Source organism: Salmo salar, chromosome 24, assembly GCF_965601325.2.
Source record: "Salmo salar chromosome 24, fSalSal1, whole genome shotgun sequence".
NCBI lineage: Eukaryota > Metazoa > Chordata > Actinopteri > Salmoniformes > Salmonidae > Salmo > Salmo salar.
The window spans coordinates 41020379-41041858 of record NC_138314.1 but is presented as its reverse complement, the minus strand read 5'-3'; the positions used below and the strand labels follow the sequence as shown (position 1 = coordinate 41041858).

Genomic DNA, 21480 nt, shown 5'->3' with positions numbered 1-21480 from the left:
GCACACAGCGGTCCCGAACAGCAACTCATTTGAAGGGGTGTCCACATACTTGTGTATAAATATTGTGTATATTAAAGGTGCACTATGCGGAAATTGCACCCACATTTCCTGGTTGCTCAAATTCAAGTAGTTTGCCTAATTTCAGTTAATGTGACAAAACAAGTAAGAATATTGTAGAAAATTGATATACAATCGAAACTGTTGTGAAATACCTTTTCCATAACCAAAAATATTGTATTCCCAGCTGTTTGAAGCTGGTGTACAAAACTGAAAGTAAAAGATGCAAAAACAAAACTTAAAAACAGGAAGTGCACATAGAACAGATCTACCGCTTCCTAGACTTGCTTTCAATGAGAATGACAGATCTATAACTCAAATTTCTATGTGAATTTGGTCAGGTCGCACAAAAAGCTAGGTTTACCGTCATTGGGCTAGGGTTAGGGTCATTGGGCTTGGGTCATTGGGCTAGGGTTAGGGTCATTGGGCTTGGGTCATTGGGCTAGGGTTAGGGTCATTGGGCTTGGGTCATTGGGCTAGGGTTAGGGTCATTGGGCTTGGGTCATTGGGCTAGGGTTAGGGTCATTGGGCTTGGGTCATTGGGCTAGGGTTAGGGTCATTGGGCTAGGATTAGGGGCATTGGGCTAGGGTGGTTGGGCTAGGGTTAGGGTCATTGGGCTAGGGATGTTGGGCTAGGGTTAGGGTGGTTGGGCTAGGGTCATTGAGGCTAGGGTCGTTGGGCTAGGGTTATTGGGATAGGGTTAGGGTCGTTGGGCTAGGGTCGTTGAGCTCAGGTTAGGGTCGTTGGGCTACGGTTAGGGTCATTGAGCTACGGTTAGGGTCATTGGGCTAGGGTTAGGGTTGTTGCCTGTCTGTGTCCGGGCTACTGCTGCCTGCCTGCTGCCTGTAGCTGGTGGATGACATTATGGGTCTGACATAATAGCACACAGTGATGGGACTGAATCTGCTTCGCGTGAGGTGGCTGGGAGAGCGAGAAAGACAGAAAGAGAGAGATGAGAAAGAGGGGAGGGACTGAGATAGAGAGACAGAGAGGGAGACAGATGGAGACAAAGAGTGGTTGTGTGTGTGAGAGAGAGAGAGAGAGAGAGATAAAGAAAAGGAGAGGGGGGAGTTTGAGAGAGGGAGAGAGTGCGACTAGAGCCAGCGAGAGGGAGCTGGGGCACGTTGGAGTGGACTGGACAGATGCTGGTACCCCCATGGTCCAGGGCCAGGCAAGAAACATGGAGGAGCAGCATCAAGTCCAACACAGCTTCTTCAAGAAGGTGGACGTCCCAGACCATGTCCACTACATCGTGGCCTTCTTCGTGTGTATCATTGGAACACTGGGGGTGACAGGGAACGCATTGGTCATGTTCGCTTTCTGGAGGTTAGTGACTGGCTGAGGGAAAGCATGGGGGACGATTTGCTACAGGTTTACAGTCACTCAGAGAGGAGAATATAATGCTGTGGTCTTTTTTTGGTCTATCAAATTCAATGAAATATTATTAGGAGCTCTTTCAAAGTTTTCAGGGGGCATTGTTTGTCAACATTGTGTAATATTTACTTCATTCTCTGTTAGTTAGAATTGATTTGGCCTCAGTGGTCTTGTTCATTTCTATTGATGTTACCAAGTGAGAGCATGGGAGCCAAATGTGGTCATTTTCAAGGAATGAAAGGGACTGAATGAACATTGCAATATGGGGTATGCAACAGGTAGAGCAAGATAATGGTGCGTGCAGTGTGGTGTGCTGTCTAATGATTTTCCATATGACGCCGAATTTAGAAAATCTATTTGAATTGTACTCCTGGGGACAGGACCTAAATAAAGAAAACTCAGCACGATAAGCTCTGGCTGCTGACTGAATTGCAGTTGTTTGTGCACTCCATTTGCCTGTAGCCACAGCTGCTCTCTGTGCTCCATTTATGGAAGCTTAAAGAGGCAATCTGCAGTTCAAACCATAACAATTCGGCACCACGCCTCTGTTTTGGTAAAAACCTGAGGGATGGGGCTGTAAAAATGTAACCACTCTCAGATTCATAGACAGAGCTATGGATGCAAGGACTGACCATCCATGACATCAAAACTATAGTTTTTTACCATGTTTTGAGGATATGCAGTGTTTGTTTGCATTTACATTGACATATACATTGAGGTAAAACAAGCTTATATTTTATATTTTGAGGTACGACAGTTGAACTAAGCTCATGAGGCATTTATAAGTTACATTCTGTATATCATGAATTTAAAGTCCAAAAATGCACAACGCAACGTTGACTCACTGAGGAGAGATGAAGTCCAGTTAACAGTTAACAGTTCCTGAAAAAGGAGGAAAAAAGCCTCCCGGGGCATAAACATGACTGTTGCATTTGATTTTGCCATAAGTTACTTGGATATTTTTAAAATTGCATTGCTGGACTTTAGAGGGAATAGGCTTACATTTTGTTCCCTGCCCAACACATATTTTAAGGGTAAAAAAAACAGCAGGCCTAACAATATTTATGGTTTACACTTTGTCCTGGTCCAATTTAATTTTTTCTTTATAGAGCAAAGTAATATGCTGCATTGCATATCACAGGACTGTTTTTCTTACTGTAAAACATAGTACAGCACCCCTGCTATAAAACAAAATTACAATGTAGCTGGCAACTCTGTTACCAGTATGTTATGTAAATTTACAGGGACATTTTGTAATGTGTAGTCAACTTGTCATTGTCTTGTATTGCTAGAATTCTAAGTCTTCGGTCTATTCTTATAACTAGACTCATCAATCATTTTCAGACATGATCAATTATTCAAGTTGTCATTAAACACTTACTTATTAGTGTAATTTATTAATTCATTACACTCAGGTGTCAATAGAACCAATTGTTTTGGGACAAAAAAAACAGGCTGTCTAGACTGATTTTAGAATTGTAGCATCATTAGATATACTGTGTGTACATATAACTAGGAATAAAGTCACAGATAGTAAACAGTAGCAGCAGCATATGTGATGAGTCAAAAAAGGCCTTTCTCTGACACCACCTGGTGTAGAGGTCCTGGATGGCAGATAGATTGGCCCCAGTGATGTACTGGGCCTTACGCACTACCCTCTGTAGTGCCTTGCGGTCAGAAGCCAAGCAGTTGCCATACCAAGCAGTGATGCAGCCAGTCAAGATTCACTCAATGGTGCAGCTGTAGAACTTTTAGAGGATCTGAAGGCCCATGCCATATCTTTTCAGCCTCCTGGAAGAGGAGCCCTCTTCACGACTGTGTTGGTGTGTTTGGACCATGATAGGTCCTTAAGGATGTGGCCACTGAGAAACTTGAAGCTCTCGACCCACTCCCCTACAGCCTCATTGATGTGAATGGGGGTGTGCTCGACCCTCCGTTTCCTGTAGTCCACGATCAACTCATTTGTCTTGCTGACATTGAGGCAGAGGTTGTTGTCCTGGCACCACACTGCCAGGTCTCAGACTTCCTACATATAGGCTGTCTCATCGTAGTCGGTGACCAGGCTACCACTGTCGGGCAGAGTGGAGTGCAATAGAGATTGTGTCTGTTGGGGCAGTATGTGAATTGAATTGTGTCTAGGGTGTCTGGGATGATGGTCTTGATATGAGCCTTGACCAGCCTTTCAAAGTATTTCATGGCTACAGATGTGAGTACTACGGGGCAAGAATCATTTACACAGGTTACCATGGTGTTCTCGGGCACAGGGACTATGGTTGTCTGCCTGAAACATGTAGGTATTACAGACTGGGTCAGGGAGAGGTTGAAAATGTCAGTGAAGACACTTGCTAGCTGGTCAACGCATGCTCTGAGTATGCGTCCTGGTAATTCGTCTGGCCCTGCGGCCTTGTGAATGTCAACCTGTTTAAAGGACTTACATCGGCTATGGAGAGCATGATCACACAGTCGTCCGGAACAGCTGGTGCTCTCACCCATGGTTCAGTTTTGCTTCCTCGAATCGAGCATAGAATACATTTAGTTTGTCTGTAGGCACGCGTCCCTGGGCAGCTTGTGGCTGTGTTTCCCATTATAATCTGTGCATCAGAGCTTGAGTAGTAAGATTTGATCTTAGTCCTGTATTGATGCTTTGCCTGTTTGATGGTTCGTCAAGAAGGCGTAGCAGGATTTTTTATAAGCGTCCGGATTTGTGTCCCGCTCCTTAGAAGCGGCAGCTCTAGCCTTTAGCTCAATGCGGATTTTGACTGTAATCCATGGCTTCTGGTTGGGATATGTATGTACGGTCACTGTAGGGATTACATCGTTGATGCACTTATTGATGAAGCCAGTGACTGATGTGGTAAACTCCTCAATACCATCGGATGAGTCCTAGAACATATTCCAGTCTGTACTAGCGAAAGTCCTGTAGCTTAGCATCCACTTCACTGGACCACTTCCCTATTGAGTGTGTCACTGGTACTTCCTGTCTGAGTTTTTGCTTGTAAGCAGGAATCAGGAGGATAGAGTTTTGGTCAGATTTGCCAAATGGAGGGTGAGGGAGAGCTTTGTATGTGTCTCTGTGTGTGGAGTAAATGTGATCTAGAGTTTTTTTTACCTCTAGTTGCACAGGTGACATGCTGGTAGAAATAAGGTTAAACGGATTTCAGTTTTCCTGCATTAAAATCACCGGCCACTAGGATCGCCTCCTCTGGATGAGCATTTTCTTGTTTGCTTATGGCCCTATACAGCTCGTTGAGTGCCATCATCGGTTTGTGATGACAGTTACGAAAAATATACTATAGATGAAAACTCTCTTGGTAAATAGTATGGTCTACTGTTCTGTCCTGCCGATGCATAGAAAAAACAGCTTCAGTCCTTCCTCAGCCAAGTTTCAGAGAAACATAGGATATTGCAGTTCTTCAGGTCCTGTTGATAGGATAGTCTCAAATGGAGCTTGTCCAGTTTGTTCTCCAGCGATTGTACATTCGCCAACAGAACAGAGGGTAGAGGTGGATTATTTACTCATCGCTGTAGTTTAATCAACCCGCACGTCAGCCTTTATGTCACAGTCTCTTTCTCTTCCGAGTGTCGGGGATCAGGGCCTGGTCCGGAGTGAGCAGTATGTCCTGTGCTGACGCCTCGTTGAAGTAGAAATCTTCGTCCAAATTGAGGTTAGTGATCACTGTTCTGATGTCCAGAAGCTCTTTTTGGTCAAAGGAAATGATTGCGGAAACATTATGTACAAAAAAAGTTATGGGCAGTGCAAAAAAATACACAAAATAGCAGATGTGGTCAGAAGCCCATAAAACATCCCCGATACATTTCAGACCTGGGTTCAAATACATGTGTAGGTTTATGTATAACATGATGTATTTATGTTTATGTCTAACAGTATGTATGAATGTTTATGAATAACAGTATGTATTTATGTTCATGTATAACAGTATGTATTAGTACTTGAAGTAGTTGTAAATACATTCCAACATTTAACTACTAGTATTTTAAAACAAACGTAGTCTAAATAATTACTTAAATACAGTAAATAGTAGTTGAACCCAGGTCTGGTAGCCATTGCTACTATTGCCTGTTATAAGCAGTGGGGTAAAGTACTTAAGTAAAAATACTTTAAAGTGCTGTTTAAGTAGTTTTTTGGAATAGTTGTACTTTACTTAACTAAAGCCCCATATACTACCCACCACTGCGACCTGTATGCTCTCGTTGGCTGGCCCTCGCTTCATATTCGTCGCCATGTTCGTCGTCAAACCAAATCACTGAAGCTGGAGACTCATATCTCCCTCACTAACTTTAAGCATCAGCTGTCAAAGCAGCTCACAGATCACTGCATCTGTACATAGCCCATCTGTAAATAGCCCATCCAACTACCTCATCCCCATATTGTTATTTATTTATTTATTTTTTGCTTTTTTGCACCCAGTATCTCTACTTGCACATTCATCTTCTGCACATCTATCACTCCAGTATTTAATTGCTAAATTGTAATTATTTCGCCACTACGGCCTATTTATTGCCTTACCTCCCTAATCTCACCTCATTTGCACACACTGTATATAGATTTTTTCCCCCTATTATGTTATTGACTGTACGTTTGTTTATTCCATGTGTTGTTGTTTGTGTCGCACTGCTTTGCTTTATCTTGGCCAGGTCGCAGTTGTAAATGAGAACTTGTTCTCAACTGGCCTACCTGGTTAAATAAAGGTGAAATAAAAAAACAAAAAAAATACTCAACTACATTCCTAATGAAAAGAATGTACTTTTTACTACATACATTTTCCCTGACACCCAAAAGTACTCATTACATTTTGAATGCTTAGCAGGACAGAAAAATGGTACAATGCACTGTACATGGATAATAAACAGCAGTATATACGTACGTGACTGTGTTCTGACTTAATGAATGCATGCAGAACCATGTATGGAACAATTGTTCGAAGAGGCCATTTAATCTGGAGGAGAGCTGAAATATAAAAGCTTTCGGTAATACCTTCTACCTTGGGACCTGACCTAATTTCAGAAATCAATTAACTTCAATAAAATAATTGACAAGACCAGGGGAAGAGTAGGGCGGCAATACTCTTTCTGGATCAGAGCATAATCTTATCATGCATGACCAACTTTTCTTGACCAAATGTAATAACATGTATGGCCCTTTCTCCTTATATCCAGTGGTGGAAAAAGTACCCAATTTTCATACCTGAGTAAAAGTAAATATACTTTAAAAGCTAATGACTCAAGTAAAAGGGAAAGTCACCCAGTAAAATACTACTTGAGTAAAAGTCTAAAAGTATTTGGTTTTAAATCTACTTAAGTTTGAAAATTAAATGTTATTGCTAAAATATACTGCTCCAAAAAATAAAGGGAACACTTAAACAACACAATGTAACTCCAAGTCAATCACACTTCTGTGAAATCAAACTGTCCACTTTGGAAGCAACACTGATTGACAATAAATTTCACATGCTGTTGTGCAAATGGAATAGACAACAGGTGGAAATTATAGGCAATTAGCAAGACACCCCCAATAAAGGAGTGGTTCTGCAGGTGGTAACCACAGACCACTTCTCAGTTCCTATGCTTCCTGGCTGATGTTTTGGTCACTTTTGAATGCTGGCGGTGCTTTCACTCTAGTGGTAGCATGAGACGGAGTCTACAACCCACACAAGTGGCTCAGGTAGTGCAGCTCATCCAGGATGGCGCATCAATGCGAGCTGTGGCAAGAAGGTTTGCTGTGTCTGTCAGCGTAGTGTCCAGAGCATGGAGGCGCTACCAGGAGACAGGCCAGTACATCAGGAGACGTGGAGGAGGCCGTAGGAGGGCAACAACCCAGCCGCAGGACCGCTACCTCCGCCTTTGTGCAAGGAGGAGCAGGAGAAGCACTGCCAGAGCCCTGCAAAAGGACCTCCAGCAGGCCACAAATGTGCATGTGTCTGCTCAAACGGTCAGAAACAGACTCCATGAGGGTGGTATGAGGGCCCGACATCCACAGGTGGGGGTTGTGCTTACAGCCCAACACCGTGCAGGACGTTTGGCATTTGCCAGAGAACACCAAGATTGGGAAATTCGCCACTGGCGCCCTGTGCTCTTCACAGATGAAAGCAGGTTCACACTGAGCACGTGACAGACGTGACAGAGTCTGGAGATGCCGTGGAGAACGTTCTGCTGCCTGCAACATCCTCCAGCATGACCGGTTTGGCGGTGGGTCAGTCATGGTGTGGGGTGGCATTTCTTTGGGGGGCCGCACAGCCCTCCATGTGCACGCCAGAGGTAGCCTGACTGCCATTAGGTACCGAGATGAGATCCTCAGACCTCTTGTGAGACCATATGCTGGTGCGGTTGGCCCTGGGTTCCTCCTAATGCAAGACAATGCTAGACCTCATGTGGCTGGAGTGTGTCAGCAGTTCCTGCAAGAGGAAGACATTGATGCTATGGACTGGCCCGCCCGTTCCCCAGACCTGAATCCAATTGAGCACATCTGGGACATCATGTCTCGCTCCATCCACCAATGCCACGTTGCACCACAGACTGTCCAGGAGTTGGCGGATGCTTTAGTCCAGGTCTGGGAGGAGATTCCTCAGGAGACCATCCGCCACCTCATCAGGAGCATGCCCAGGCGTTGTAGGGAGGTCATACAGGCACGTGGAGGCCACACACACTACTGAGCCTCATTTTGACTTGTTTTAACGACATTACATCAAAGTTGCATCAGCCTGTAGTGTGGTTTTCCACTTTAATTTTGAGTGTGACTCCAAATACAGACCTCCATGGGTTGATAAATTGGATTTCCATTGATTATTTTTGTGTGATTTTGTTGTCAGCACATTCAACTATGTAAAGAAAGAAGTATTTAATAAGATTATTTCTTTCATTCAGATCTAGGATGTGTTGTTTAAGTGTTCCCTTTATTTTTTGAGCAGTGTATATAATAAATCAATAAATGCATACATATAATTGTCCAACTTGAAAAATGGGTCAGTTGTTGTTAGTGAGCTGAATGTGGTTTTGTTTTGATTGGCCAACGTTAGGTACGCAGCTAGCCAGCAGCTGTAATGTTAGCCAACTAGCTAACGTAATGTTACACCACACATATTGGTATTTTATTAGGATCCCCATTAGCTGTTGCAAAAGCAGCAGCTACTGTTCCTGGGGTCCACACAAAACATGAAACATGACATAATACAGAACATCAATAGACAAGAACAGCTCAAGGACAGAACTACATACATTTGATAGATAGAATAAGTTACCAGTCAGATCAGAGCTAATGTTGGCTAGCTAGCTATATTTTATATATAAACTCAGCAAAAAAAGAAACGTCCTCTCACTGTCAACTGCGTTTATTTTGTGTAAATATTTGTATGAACATATTCAACATAACAAGATTCAACAACTGTAGCTCAGTTGGTAGAGCATGGTGTTTGCAACGCCAGGGTTGTGGGTTCGATTCCCACGGGGGGCCAGCAAAAAAATGTATGAAATTGTATGAAATGTATGCATTCACTACTGTAAGTCGCTCTGGATAAGAGCGTCTGCTAAATGACTAAAATGTAAATGTAAATGAGACATAAACTGAGCAAGTTCCACAGACGTGTGACTAACAGAAATTGAATAATGTGTCCCTGAACAAAAGGGGGTCAAAATCAAAAGTAACAGTCAGTATCTAGTGTGGCCACCAGCTGCATTAAGTACTGCAGTGCATCTCCTCCTCGTGGACTGCACCAGATTTGCCAGTTCTTGCTGTGAGATGTTACCCCACTCTTCCACCAAGGCACTTGCAAGTTCCCAGACATTTCTGGGGGGAATGGCCCTAGCCCTCACCCTCTGATCCAACAGGTCCCAGACGTGCTCAATGGGATTGAGCAGAACGAGCAGTATGGCTGGTGACATTGTCATGCTGGAGGATCATGTCAGGATGAGCCTGCAGGAAGGGTACCACATGAGGGAGAAGGATGTCTTCCCTGTAATGCACAGCGTTGAGATTGCCTGCAATGACAACAAGCTCAGTCCGATGATGCTGTGACACACCGCCCCAGACCATGACGGACCCTCCACCTCCAAATCGATCCTGCTCCAGAGTACAGGCCTCGGTGTAACGCTCATTCCTTCGACGATAAATGCAAATCTGACCATGACCCCCGGTGAGACAAAACCGCTACTCGTCACTGAAGAGCACTTTTTGCCAGTCCTGTCTGGTCCAGCGATGGGTGGGTTTGTGCCCATAGGGAACGTTGTTGCCGGTGATGTCTGGTGAGGACCTGCCTTACAACAGGCATACAAGCCCTCAGTCCAGCCTCTCTCAGACTGTTGCGGACAGTCTGAACACTGATGGAGGGATTGTGCGTTCCTGGTGTAACGCGGGCAGTTGTTGTTGCCATCCTGTACCTGTCCCGCAGGTGTGATGTTTGGATGTACCGATCCTGTGCAGGTGTTGTTACACGTGGTTTGCCACTGCGAGGATGATCAATCAATCAATCAAATGTATTTATTTATAAAGCCCTTCTTACATCAGCTGATGTCACAATGTGCTGTACAATGCAGAAGCACGGTGGCTAGGAAAAACTCCCTAGAAAGGCCAGAACCTAGGAAGAAACCTAGAGAGGAACCAGGCTATGATGGGTGGCCAGTCCTCTTCTGGCTGTGCCGGGTGGAGATTATAACAGAACATGGCCAAGATGTTCAAATGTTCATAGATGACCAGCAGGGTCAAATAATAATAATCACAGTGGTTGTCCAGGTTGCAACAGGTCAGCACCTCAGTAGTAAATGTCAGTTGGCTTTTCATAGTCGATCATTCAGAGTATCTCTACCACTCCTGCTGTCTCTAGAGAGTTGAAAACAGCAGGTCTGGGACAGGTAGCACGTCGGGTGAACAGGTCAGGGTTCAATCAGCTGTCCGTCCTGTCTCCCTGTAGCGTTGTCTTAGGCGTCTCACAGTACGGACATTGCAATTTATTGCCCTGGCCACATCTGCAGTCCTCATGCCTCCTTGCAGCATGCCTAAGGCACGTTCACGCAGAGGAGCAGGGACCCTGGGCATCTTTCTTTTGGTGTTTTTCAGGGTCAGTAGAAAGGCCTCTTTAGTGTCCTAAGTTTTCATAACTGTGACCTTAATTGCCTACCGTCTGTAAGATGTTAGTGTCTTAACAACTGTTCCACAGGTGCATGTTCATTAATTGTTTATGGTTCATTGAACAAGCACGGGAAACATTGTTTAAACACTGTACAATGAAGATTTGTGAAGTTATTTGGATTTTTACTAATTATCTTTTAAAGACAGGGTCCTGAAAAAGGGACATTCCTTTTTTTGCTGAGTTTATATAGCTAACCAACAAGTGAGGAAAGTGAGCTAACTATATTTTGACCAGGAAGATTTTTTTTATATAAGGCTGAAGTTATCTGTGTAAACAAACAAGTAAGCTAGTGAACGTCCTTGCCTGCTATATCCATTTATCTAGTCAACTAGTTAGCCAGTAATAACTCAATGTTGACAATAACTTAGCTACTGTAGCTACATCTCACATTATTCCACAAAGCATAGCTAGCTAGCTAAGTAAAGTTCACAGTCAGTACCAAACTTTGTCTGACAATAACTTATATCCCTTGAAAAATAAAATAAAAAGATCTTCACACTCTAGGAGCTCAGAGGCAATAATTTAATAACCTAATAACTAATGTTTCAACAGACAAGCTGTCTTCATCAGGGTATAATGACAAACACTGCGGGTCACTAGTTTATATAGTTTCAAAGGACACATACCGGTGTCTGTAATCATGGCACAGCCATTACACTTGTAGTTTCCATCCATTAGAGGCGCATAGGTGTTGTGTGGGAGTATTTTGGGGTGGTAAATCAGAGTACCAATTGATCTCAGAGGTTTCTGCCCCGCGAGAATGCGACCAAGGGAGGGTCCAAAAACGCATTGCAGATACTGTCATCGGATCTTAGAATGTGCCAATGTTTGTGAACGATTCCCTTAATTTGTTCAAAGCACTTTGAATAGCGGGTAGTTAGAACGCAATAATGCTTCTTTTTGCGAGACTGTCCTTGAAAGACATCATGTCTCAATTTGTTTGTGATTTTCTCAAATGCAGTATTAATCTGACCATTTTTGTACCCCCTCTACTTGAATTTTCTTTGCGTCTCAGACATAGTTCTGTCGAAATCGGAATCGTTTTTTTGCAAATTCTTTCGATTCGACAGAATTGGCTATAGGGCAAACTGTTTTTCAAGGGAAGTGGGTGACAGCTATCAGCCCCCAACAAACTGTTACAATCAGTAGATTTCCTGTAAAGATCAGTGTATAGAACATTATCCTAACACAAGATCATAAGATCAAGGAAACTGATTTGACGTGTATCAGATTGCATAGTAAATCTCAGGTGCTCAGAACAAGAGTTAAGAAAAGCATAGAATGCTTGGAGCTGTTTTGCATCACCCCTCCATAGAACAAAAATATAATCAATGTACCAACTCCAACTAATAACGTTAGGCAAGAAAATATTTTTGAGATGATGGAGAATGGCCTGTTTCTCCATGTAACTCACATACAAATGAGCATAGTTAGGAGCCATGGGGGTTCCCATAGCAGTACCCTTTGTCTGAATAAAGAAATCATTTAGAAACATTAAGTAGTTGTGTGTGAATACTATTTCAGCCAATGTTATAATGCATGCACGGAAGGTAGTTCATTAGGGTCACGTTGCAGAAGAAAATGTTCCATGACTTCAATACAGCCCTCATGTGGAACCCGTGTGTATAACGACTCAACAATAACTTATATCCCACCTTCTTCCACAAAGCATAGCTAGCTAGCTACCTAGCTATGTAAAGTTAATAGTCAACACCAAACTTTGGGAAACTGTCATGCTGCTAATTTATAGTACATCATGCAATGGACACTGTTACAGTTGGCCTTTGATGTTATTCAAAGGCAGCTTTTCCAATTGAAACTTGTGCTTTAATGAAAGGAAAACAAAGTTTATGGTTTTCTATTCCCTGAAAGTAAACAGATATAGTCACTTGCAGATTTTAACTATAACAGGCCTGCAAATTGATAGGGTCACCTCCTATAAGTATCTTGGGATTTGGTTAGATGAAAAGTTGAATTTTAAACATCATATTGATAACTTGACCAAGAAACTGAAGTTGTATTGGATTTCTATTGGGTTTGGGATTCAGGAACAAATCTTGTTTTTCAATGTTAGTCAGAAAATATCTTGTTCAAAGCACTTTTAAAAAAAATCAGTGCTGGATTATGCTGATATTGTCTATATGCAGGCCTCAGTAAGTACCTCGAAAACTCTGGACACAGTGTATCATGGTGCTTTAAGATGTATTACCAATGCTAGATCACTGTGATCTGTATGCTATGGTGCAATGGACCTCTCTCTCCACCAGGAGACTAAAGCACTGGTACACTTTAACGTGTACAAAGCATTGATGGGACAACTGCCTTTGTATCTCTGTTCCTTGCTGACCAGATCAGTCACACAATATAGTCTTCGTTCACAGCCGCTGCTGTCCTTGTCTGTTCCTAAGGCTAGAACTGAGATGGGGAAACAATCTTTTTCCCATAATGCCCCTTCATCTCGGAACTTCAGAAGATTTGTAAAGTTAGGGGAGTTAGTGTCCTTGTCTGTTTTTAAGACTCTGATTGACAACACTATTTGTAAAACTACAGTTGTTTCTAATCTTCAATTGTATCTTTAACTTGTGACACTTTGTCTTTTGTGTGTATTCTGTATTTTTCTGTAATATTTTATGGACACGCTGCTGTTTCCCTGTTTTACCTTCTTGCCAGGTCGCCCTCACAAAACAGGTTTTTAACCTCAATGGGTTTTACCTGGTTAAATAAAGGTTAAATATATATATATATTTTAAACAATTGCTCATCAAATGTTAGCTACTCGGTCATTATAATCCAAATTTGCGCTGACTGATCAATAGTGTTAAATTACTTTTCAGTGTCTTCACAGAAATTAGAATTTGCCATCCACATAAGTAGCATCATTGCTTGCTAGTGCAACTGAACCTGTGTGCAGTCCAAATAAAATGCCATGCTTGCTAACTTGGTTAGAGCTAACTCTATAAATGGCCTAACTGTATACAGTGCATTCGGAAAGTATTCAGACCCCTTGACTTTTTCCACATTTTGTTACTCTACAGCTTTGTTCTTAAATGGATTATATTGTTTTTTTTCCTGAATCAATTTACATACAATACCCCATAATGACAAAGCAAAAACAGACCTTTTTTTTGCCATTTTTCCTAATGTAATAAAAATAAACAACTGAAATATCACATTTACATAAGTATTCAGACCCATTACTCAGTACTTTGTTGAAGCACCTTTGGCAGCGATTACAGCTTCTAGTCTTCTTGGGTATGACGCTACAAGCTTGACAGACCTATATTTGGGGATATTCTCCCATTCTTCTCTGCAGATCTTGTCAAGACCTGTCAGGTTGGATGGGGAGATTCGCTGCACAGCTATTTTCAGGTCTCTCCAGAGATGTTCAATCGGGTTCAAGTCCGGGCTCTTGCTGGGCCACTCAAGGACATTCAGAGACTTGTCCCAAAGCCACTCCTGCATTGTCTTGGCTGTGTGCTTAGGGTTGTTGTCCTGTTGGAAGGTGAACCTTCGCCCCAGCCAGAGGTCCTGAGTGCTCTGGAGCAGGTTTTCATCTTGCTCCACTCATCTTTCCTTTGATCCTGACTAGTGTCTCAGTCCCTGACACTGAAAAACATCCCCACAGCATGATGCTGCCACCACCATGCTTCCCCTTAGGGATGGTTCCAGGTTTCCTCCAGATGTGACGCTTGGCATTCAGACCAAAGAGTTCAATCTTGGTTTCATCAGACCAGAGAATCTTGTTTCTCATGGTCTGAGAGTCTTTAGGTGCCTTTTGGCAAACTCCAAGCAGCTGTCATGTGCCTTTTCCTGAGGAGTGGTTTTCATCTGGCCAGTCTACCATAAAGGCCTGTGTCACGTCCTGGCCAGTATAAGGGTTAATTGGTATTGTAGTTTGGTCAGGACGTGGCAGAGGGTATTTGTTTTATGTGGTTCAGGGTGGTGTTTTTGTAGTAAGGGCATTTGATTTAGTATTCCGGGGTTTTTGGGCACTGTTTGAGATTCACGTATTTCTATGTTGATCTAGTTAGTTGTATGTCTATGTTTGGTTAATTGGGGTGGACTTCCAATTGAAGGCAGCTGTGTGGTGTTGCCTTTGATTGGAAGTCCTATATTAGTTGGGTGTGTTTGTCTGTTTAATTGTGGGAGATTGTTCCGTGTTTAGTGTGTGTAAACCTAACAGGACTGTCAGTGTATTGTGCGTTCGTTTTTGTTATTTTGTAGGTTCGTTTTGGAATTTATTAAAAGTTCAAAATGAGCCATCTCAACTCTGCTGCATATTGGTCCTCATTTTCCGATGATGATTTCGCCATATCGTCCTCCGACGAAGAAACCCCTGACAGCCTGATTTTGAGGAGTGCTGCAGAGATGATTGTCCTTCTGGAAGGTTCTCCCATCTCCACAGAGGAACTCTGTAGCTCTGTTAGAGTGACAATTGGGTTGTTGGTCACCTCACTGACCAAGTACGTTCTCCCCCGATTGCTCAGTTTGGCCGGGTGGCCAGCTCCCGGAAGAGTCTTGGTGGTTCCAAACTTCTTCTATTTAAGGATGACGGAGGCCACTGTGTTCTTGGGGACCTTCAATGCTGAATAAATGTTTTTGTACCCTTCTCAAGATCTGTGCCTAGACACAATCCCGTCTCGGAGCTCCACGGACAATGCCTTCGACCTCATGGCTTGGTTTTTGCCCTGACATGCACTGTCAACTGTGGGACCTTATATAGACAGGTGTGTGCCTTTCCAAATCATGCCCAATCAATTGAATTTACCACAGGTGGACACCAACCAAGTTGTAGAAACATCTCAAGGATGATCAATGGAAACAGGATGCACATGAGCTCAATTTCAAGTCTCATAGCAAAGGCTTTGAATACTTATGTAAATAAGTTATTTCTGTTAATTTTTTATATACATTTGCTAAAGTTTCTAAAAGCCTGTTGTCACTTTGCCATTATGGGGTATTGTGTGTAGATTGATAAGGAAAAGTTTTTATTTAATCCATTTTAGAATAAGACTGTAACGTAACAAAATGTGGAAAAACTCAGGGTGTCTGAATACTTTACGAATGCACTGTAAATGAGATTGTTTTCAACACATCAACTGTTTCAGACGATTTCTTTTTAACCAAGCAAGAGAAATAAACGTTCAATCAGTACTGAGTGAATTAACAACAAAAACATTGTGCAATGAAAGCTTTCTGTCATCACCAGATTGTCCAGTTAAATAGTGTGAAGTTGACATGTTTATAACAAGGTTCGTAGTTTAACGGTCAGTGTCACTGCCTTCGGAACTGAAGGAGGGTACATTTTGACCACTCTCTTTAGTGTATAGTTTTGACACACAGTGCTTATTTGTATTCATTAAAATAACTTTTGGGTTCGTAGAGAGGCAGGCAAGTGACAATGAGTGTGGTGGTGTGTTTTACTGTGTGCATCTTCCTAGAACGAAGGAGAGACCAGCTCTCAGACCCTCAAGGAAGAAAGAGGTCATTGCTCTCATCCGTGAGATGCACGCCATCCCTACAGTACTGCCCAAGGACACTGTGCTTTATGTCACAGTGACGGATTGAGGGCATGCACCTGTCACAGAGAAATGCAAGCTGGCCCATGTGGAACTGACAAACAACTTATGCCAATTCAAATGCACGCTCATGGTACTTCGCACACAATCAATAGTTAAAATGAATGTTCTGTTCCAAATCTGTGAGTACTCCCACCTGTTTTCATATTTACTGTTTACTGCCATTTATTAATGAAGACAATTATTTTACTGGAATTGGACAGCTGTGTACAGCATTACTTAAGACATTTGTAGCTGAAGTTTTGTATTCAAGAATTTAGAACACCTATCCAGTTTCAGATTTGTAAATATGTCTATCATTTTTTGGCACTTGTCTAATGACTGTATTTTACAGGTGTTTTTTCAACAGGCATTTCTCAACAGTTTGTCATTTGTAGCAGTGTTTGTATCAGGAGTTATCAAAATTGCTCTTTAATGATCCACAGCGTTATTCAGGCTTTTCTGTTCAAGCCCAGTGCTACAACACCTGGTTCTACCACTCAGCTGTTCATCCAGATCTCAGCTGTTCATCCAGATCTCAGCTGTTCATCCAGACCTCAGCTGTTCATCCAGACCTCAGCTGTTCATCCAGATCTCAGCTGTTCATCCAGATCTCAGCTGTTCATCCAGATCTCAGCTGTTCATCCAGATCTCAGCTGTTCATCCAGACCTCAGCTGTTCATCCAGACCTCAGCTGTTCATCCAGACCTCAGCTGTTCATCCAGATCTCAGCTGTTCATCCAGATCTCAGCTGTTCATCCAGATCTCAGCTGTTCATCCAGACGTCAGCTGTTCATCCAGATCTCAGCTGTTCATCGAGACCATGAACTGGGCTTGAACAAAAAATCCTGCATAAACCTGTAGCTTGTCAGGAGCAACTGTGGCCATCCCTGAATTGTAGTTACAAAGTTGACTATATCTGATGAATGTACATTTGGTTGTACATTTTATATTTAGTGATAACTCACCTTTGTTTACAGGTAATGCAGTACTAGGCCTTTTTCAGTAAACTATAAGGTACATTTTCATGTAAATAGTTAATGGGACATGTTGATTATGTGTGTATTTTCCAGGAGCTTTCTTGATTGTCTTAATAGAGATATTTTCCCAGTTTACTCCATATTGGCTTAAATGGGTTTCTGTTTTTTTGCTTCCCGCTGGAAAATCAGCTGTTAATATTAACTAAAATACTAATAACTACATTATTTCTGTTGCCATTTGTCATTATTGTGTACTTTTACCTAACTTTTATTGCTGTGTTATACTGTATTATAATGTTGTATTAATAATGTTGCATATTCCCCTTCCGGTGTAAAAAACATGGAAATTAAAAACAAAATAATATATTTTAAGTGACAATAGGTATTGGTCTGAAGCTGAAAAAAGAAAGGAAATTCACATGAGCACCACAATGTCTATTCCACCCATGCTCTACCAAGGTTTTCCAGCACACAGCTTTGCCCTACTACAGCAGCTATGTTGGTATTGTACTTCAGACTATGTGTAGGCAAGTTGATTAGGATTCAAACCTTCTCAAACAGCCTAATTTGGTATTTTATTAGGATCCCCATTAGCTGTTTCAAAAGCAGCAGATACTCTTCCTGGGGTCCACACAAAATATGAAACATGACATAATACAGAACATGAATAGACAAGAACAGCTCAAGGACAGAACTACACGCATTTTTTTTAAGGCACACGTAGCCTACCCATCAATGCATACACACAAACTATCTAGGTCAAATAGGGGAAAGGTGGTGAGCTGTTGCTTTACCTGTTTTTTGAAACCAGATATGCTGTTTATTTGAGCAATATGAGATGGAAGGAAGTTCCATGCAATAAGGGCTCTATATAATACTGTACGCTTTCTTGAATTTGTTCTGGATTTGGGGACTGTGAAAAGACCCCTGGTGGCATGTGTGGTGGGGTAACTGTGTTTGTCAGAGCTGTGTGTAAGTTGACTATGCAAACAATTTGGGATTTCCAACACATTGTTTCTTATAAAAAGAAGTTCATACTTCATATTCTTCAGAGGGATAATGGACTGCTATTAAAATTATGTATACCAGTATATATACAGTACCAGTCAAACATTTGGACACACTTACTCATTCAAGGGTGTTTCTTTATTTTTACTATTATCTACATTGTAGAATAATAGTGAAGACATCAAAACTATGAAATAACACATATGGAATCATGTAGTAACCAAAAGTGTTAAACAAATCAAAATATGTTATATTTGAGATTCTTCAAAGTAGCCACCTGTTGCCTTGATGACAGCTTTACACACTCTTGTGATTCTTTCAACCAGCTTCATGAGGTAGTCTGAATGCATTTCAATTAACAGGTGTGCCTTGTTAAAAGTTAATTTGTGGAATTTATTTACTTCTTAATCTGTTTGAGCCAATCAGTTCAAATAAGCTCAAATAAACAAAGAGAAATGACAGTCCATCATTACTTTATTAAGACATGAAGGTCAGTCAATGCGGAAAATTTCAAGAACATTTAAAGTTTCTTCAAGTGCAGTCACAAAAACCATCAAGCGCTATGATGGAACTGGCTCTCATGAGGACTGCCACAGGAAAGGAAGACTCAGAGTTACCTCTGCTGCAGAGGATAAGTTCATTAGAGTTACCAGCCTCAGAAATTGCAGCCCAAATAAATGCTTCACAGAGTTCACCAGACACATCTCAACATCAACTGTTCAGAGGAGACTGTGATTCAGGCCTTCATGGTCAAATTGCTGCAAAGAAACCACTACTAAAGGACACCAACAATAAGAAGAGACTTGCTTGGGCCAAGAAGCACGAGCAATGTACATTAGACCGGTGGAAATCTGTCCTTAGGCTCCCGAAGGGCGCAGCGGTCCAAGGCACTGCAAATAATTATTTTTCTTCCCCAGGAAAATGACCCAAAACACACCTCCAGGATGTGTAAGGGCTATCTGACCAAGAAGGAGAGTGATGGTGCTGCATCAGATGACCTGCCCTCCACAATCACCTGACCTCAACCAATGGTTTGTGATGAGTTGGACCGCAGAGTGAAGGAAAAGCAGCTAACAAGTGTTCAGCAAATGTGGGAACTCCTTCAAGACAGTTGGAAAAGCATTCCTCATGAACCTGGTTGAGAGAATTCCGAGAGTGAGCAAAGCTGTCATCAAGACAAAGGGTGGCTACCTTTAAAAAAAATACATGATTCCATATGTGTTATTTCATAGCTTTGATGTCTTCACTATTATTCTACAATTTAGAAAATAGTAAAAATAAAGAAAAACTATTGAATGACTATGTGTTCTAAAACTTTTGACCGGTAGTATATATATATATATATATATATATATACATACACACACACATAATTTGGCTGTATGTATTTTTAGATATACTGTAGGCCTATTGTAAATGTGTATTTTTGTTACGTCACTATCTTTATTGCAAGTACAAACATAACTTTAAACGACACATTATTTTGACAGAGGTAATGAACTGTCCCTTTATCACCACAGCAATTGATAAAACAGGACCATGTTTGAAAGACAAGTGTTTCTGACCTTAATTCAATATTACACAGGTAACAGTTACAGAAATCAGGAATGCAGACAGGCTGTATTTATCTGAGCTACTGTGTCCAGCACATCACCACCACCTGTTATGTTGGGCACCTATTGACCAAAAAAGGATGTTATAATCATTTATTTCAATGACATGTATTGCTAAAATAAAAGGTTTAAGGAAATACAGGCATGCACCACATTACTACAAGCCTGATGGTGTTGTAAGAATAAAAGCAAAGCTTGCTTTCACTTAATACAAAAAAGCTTTAAAATGTAGTGTAATGGGATAATATCTTACTGTGGTGTGTGAAGAATCCAATAATTGACCTTGTATGCTGCGCAATCAAGGGCAATTATTGGATGTGGTACAAGATCACATCATTGTGGAAGCACCTCCTCTAAGAGTATGAACTAGGCTGTTTGAGAAGGTTTGAATCCTAATCAACCTGCCTACACATAGTCTGAAGTACAATACCAACATAGCTGCTGTAGTAGGTCAAAGCTGTGTGCTGGAAAACCTTGGTAGAGCATGGGTGGAATAGACATTGTGGTGCTCATGTGAATTTCCTTTCTTTTTTCAGCTTCAGACCAATACCTATTGTCACTTAAAATATATTATTTTGTTTTTAATTTGTATAGGCCTATGCGATTTGTGTGCTCATGGATTTGAAATGTGGTTTGGCATAATATATTTCCACCTACCTGTGTTACAGTAATAAGAAACTCCGCAATCTGCCCAACTACTTCATCATGAACCAGGCGGTGAGCGACTTCCTCATGGCTTTCACACAGTCGCCCATCTTCTTCATTAACTGTCTCTATAAAGAGTGGATTTTTGGCGAGTACGGTAAGTCATTATCCCCCTTTCTCTCCTCTTTTTCACCGCACCATCTCAAACATTGGTTGTCATATAGTTCAAAAGAATTGTGCAAAGTGCAACATTTACCATAAACCTCATTATAATCTTTCAGCTGGATTTAATTATAAAGTTTTCTTCAACAATGTGCGCTATAAAGAGGCTACTATTTACGTATTGCTCAGTTTACTAAACTCTAGTTAGATAATCGTCTCCTAATAATGCACATTGTTGAAAAATAATTTTAATCAAATTTCACTGTGAGATTATGAGGTTTAGGATATTTCTTTGCACTACGAAAATGTTGCCCATTCTATTCAACCACCATAGTGGACGGTGAAAGGGAACTCCCGAAGAGGAACACAAAACAGTCTTTGTTGCTATTTGTTCATGTTTGATAATTGATCATTTTCTATCAACGGTTACAATCTGAATCTCTGAACATTGTTGGTTTTGACCTGCATTTGAACTGTGTGTCTGCAGGATGCAAAATGTATGCCTTCTGTGGGGCTCTCTTTGGCATCACCTCCATGATCAACCTGTTGGCTATCTCCATTGACCGCTACCTGGTCATCACCCAGCCCCTCAAGGCCCTTGGCCGGTCGTCAAGGCGTCGGACCACCCTGGCAATACTAATGGTGTGGCTTTACTCTTTTGCCTGGAGTTTTGCCCCACTCGTTGGCTGGAGTAAGTCCTTTCACCAACAACTCAAATTCACATCCTCATATGCTAAGAAGTAAATGTAAAAATGGATGATTGCTGGGCTGATGGGATCGAGGGTCGCTGGCATCAATATTTCTGCTGTTGTGATCTCGAGCAAAGCATTTAACCACTAAAATGCTTCATGGGCTGTGGTGCACCCAACTCATTAAATTAAACATCTATCCTATCCTACCCTACCCTATCCTATCCTATCCTATCCTATCCTACCCTATCCT

The 21480-nt window shown here is 41.7% G+C and overlaps 1 protein-coding gene across 1 annotated transcript in view; it reads left to right on the top strand.

Moving 5' to 3' along the window:
• Positions 1-1154: 1154 nt before the first annotated feature.
• opn4xb (opsin 4xb) overlaps positions 1155-21480 on the top strand; it is a 32018-nt gene continuing 11692 nt past the window's right edge. Inside the window, 3 exon segments of the mRNA NM_001279053.1 lie at positions 1155-1384; positions 20400-20533; positions 21026-21229. Of these exon segments, the coding sequence (NP_001265982.1) occupies positions 1215-1384; positions 20400-20533; positions 21026-21229 (508 nt within the window). The 5' untranslated portion in view covers positions 1155-1214.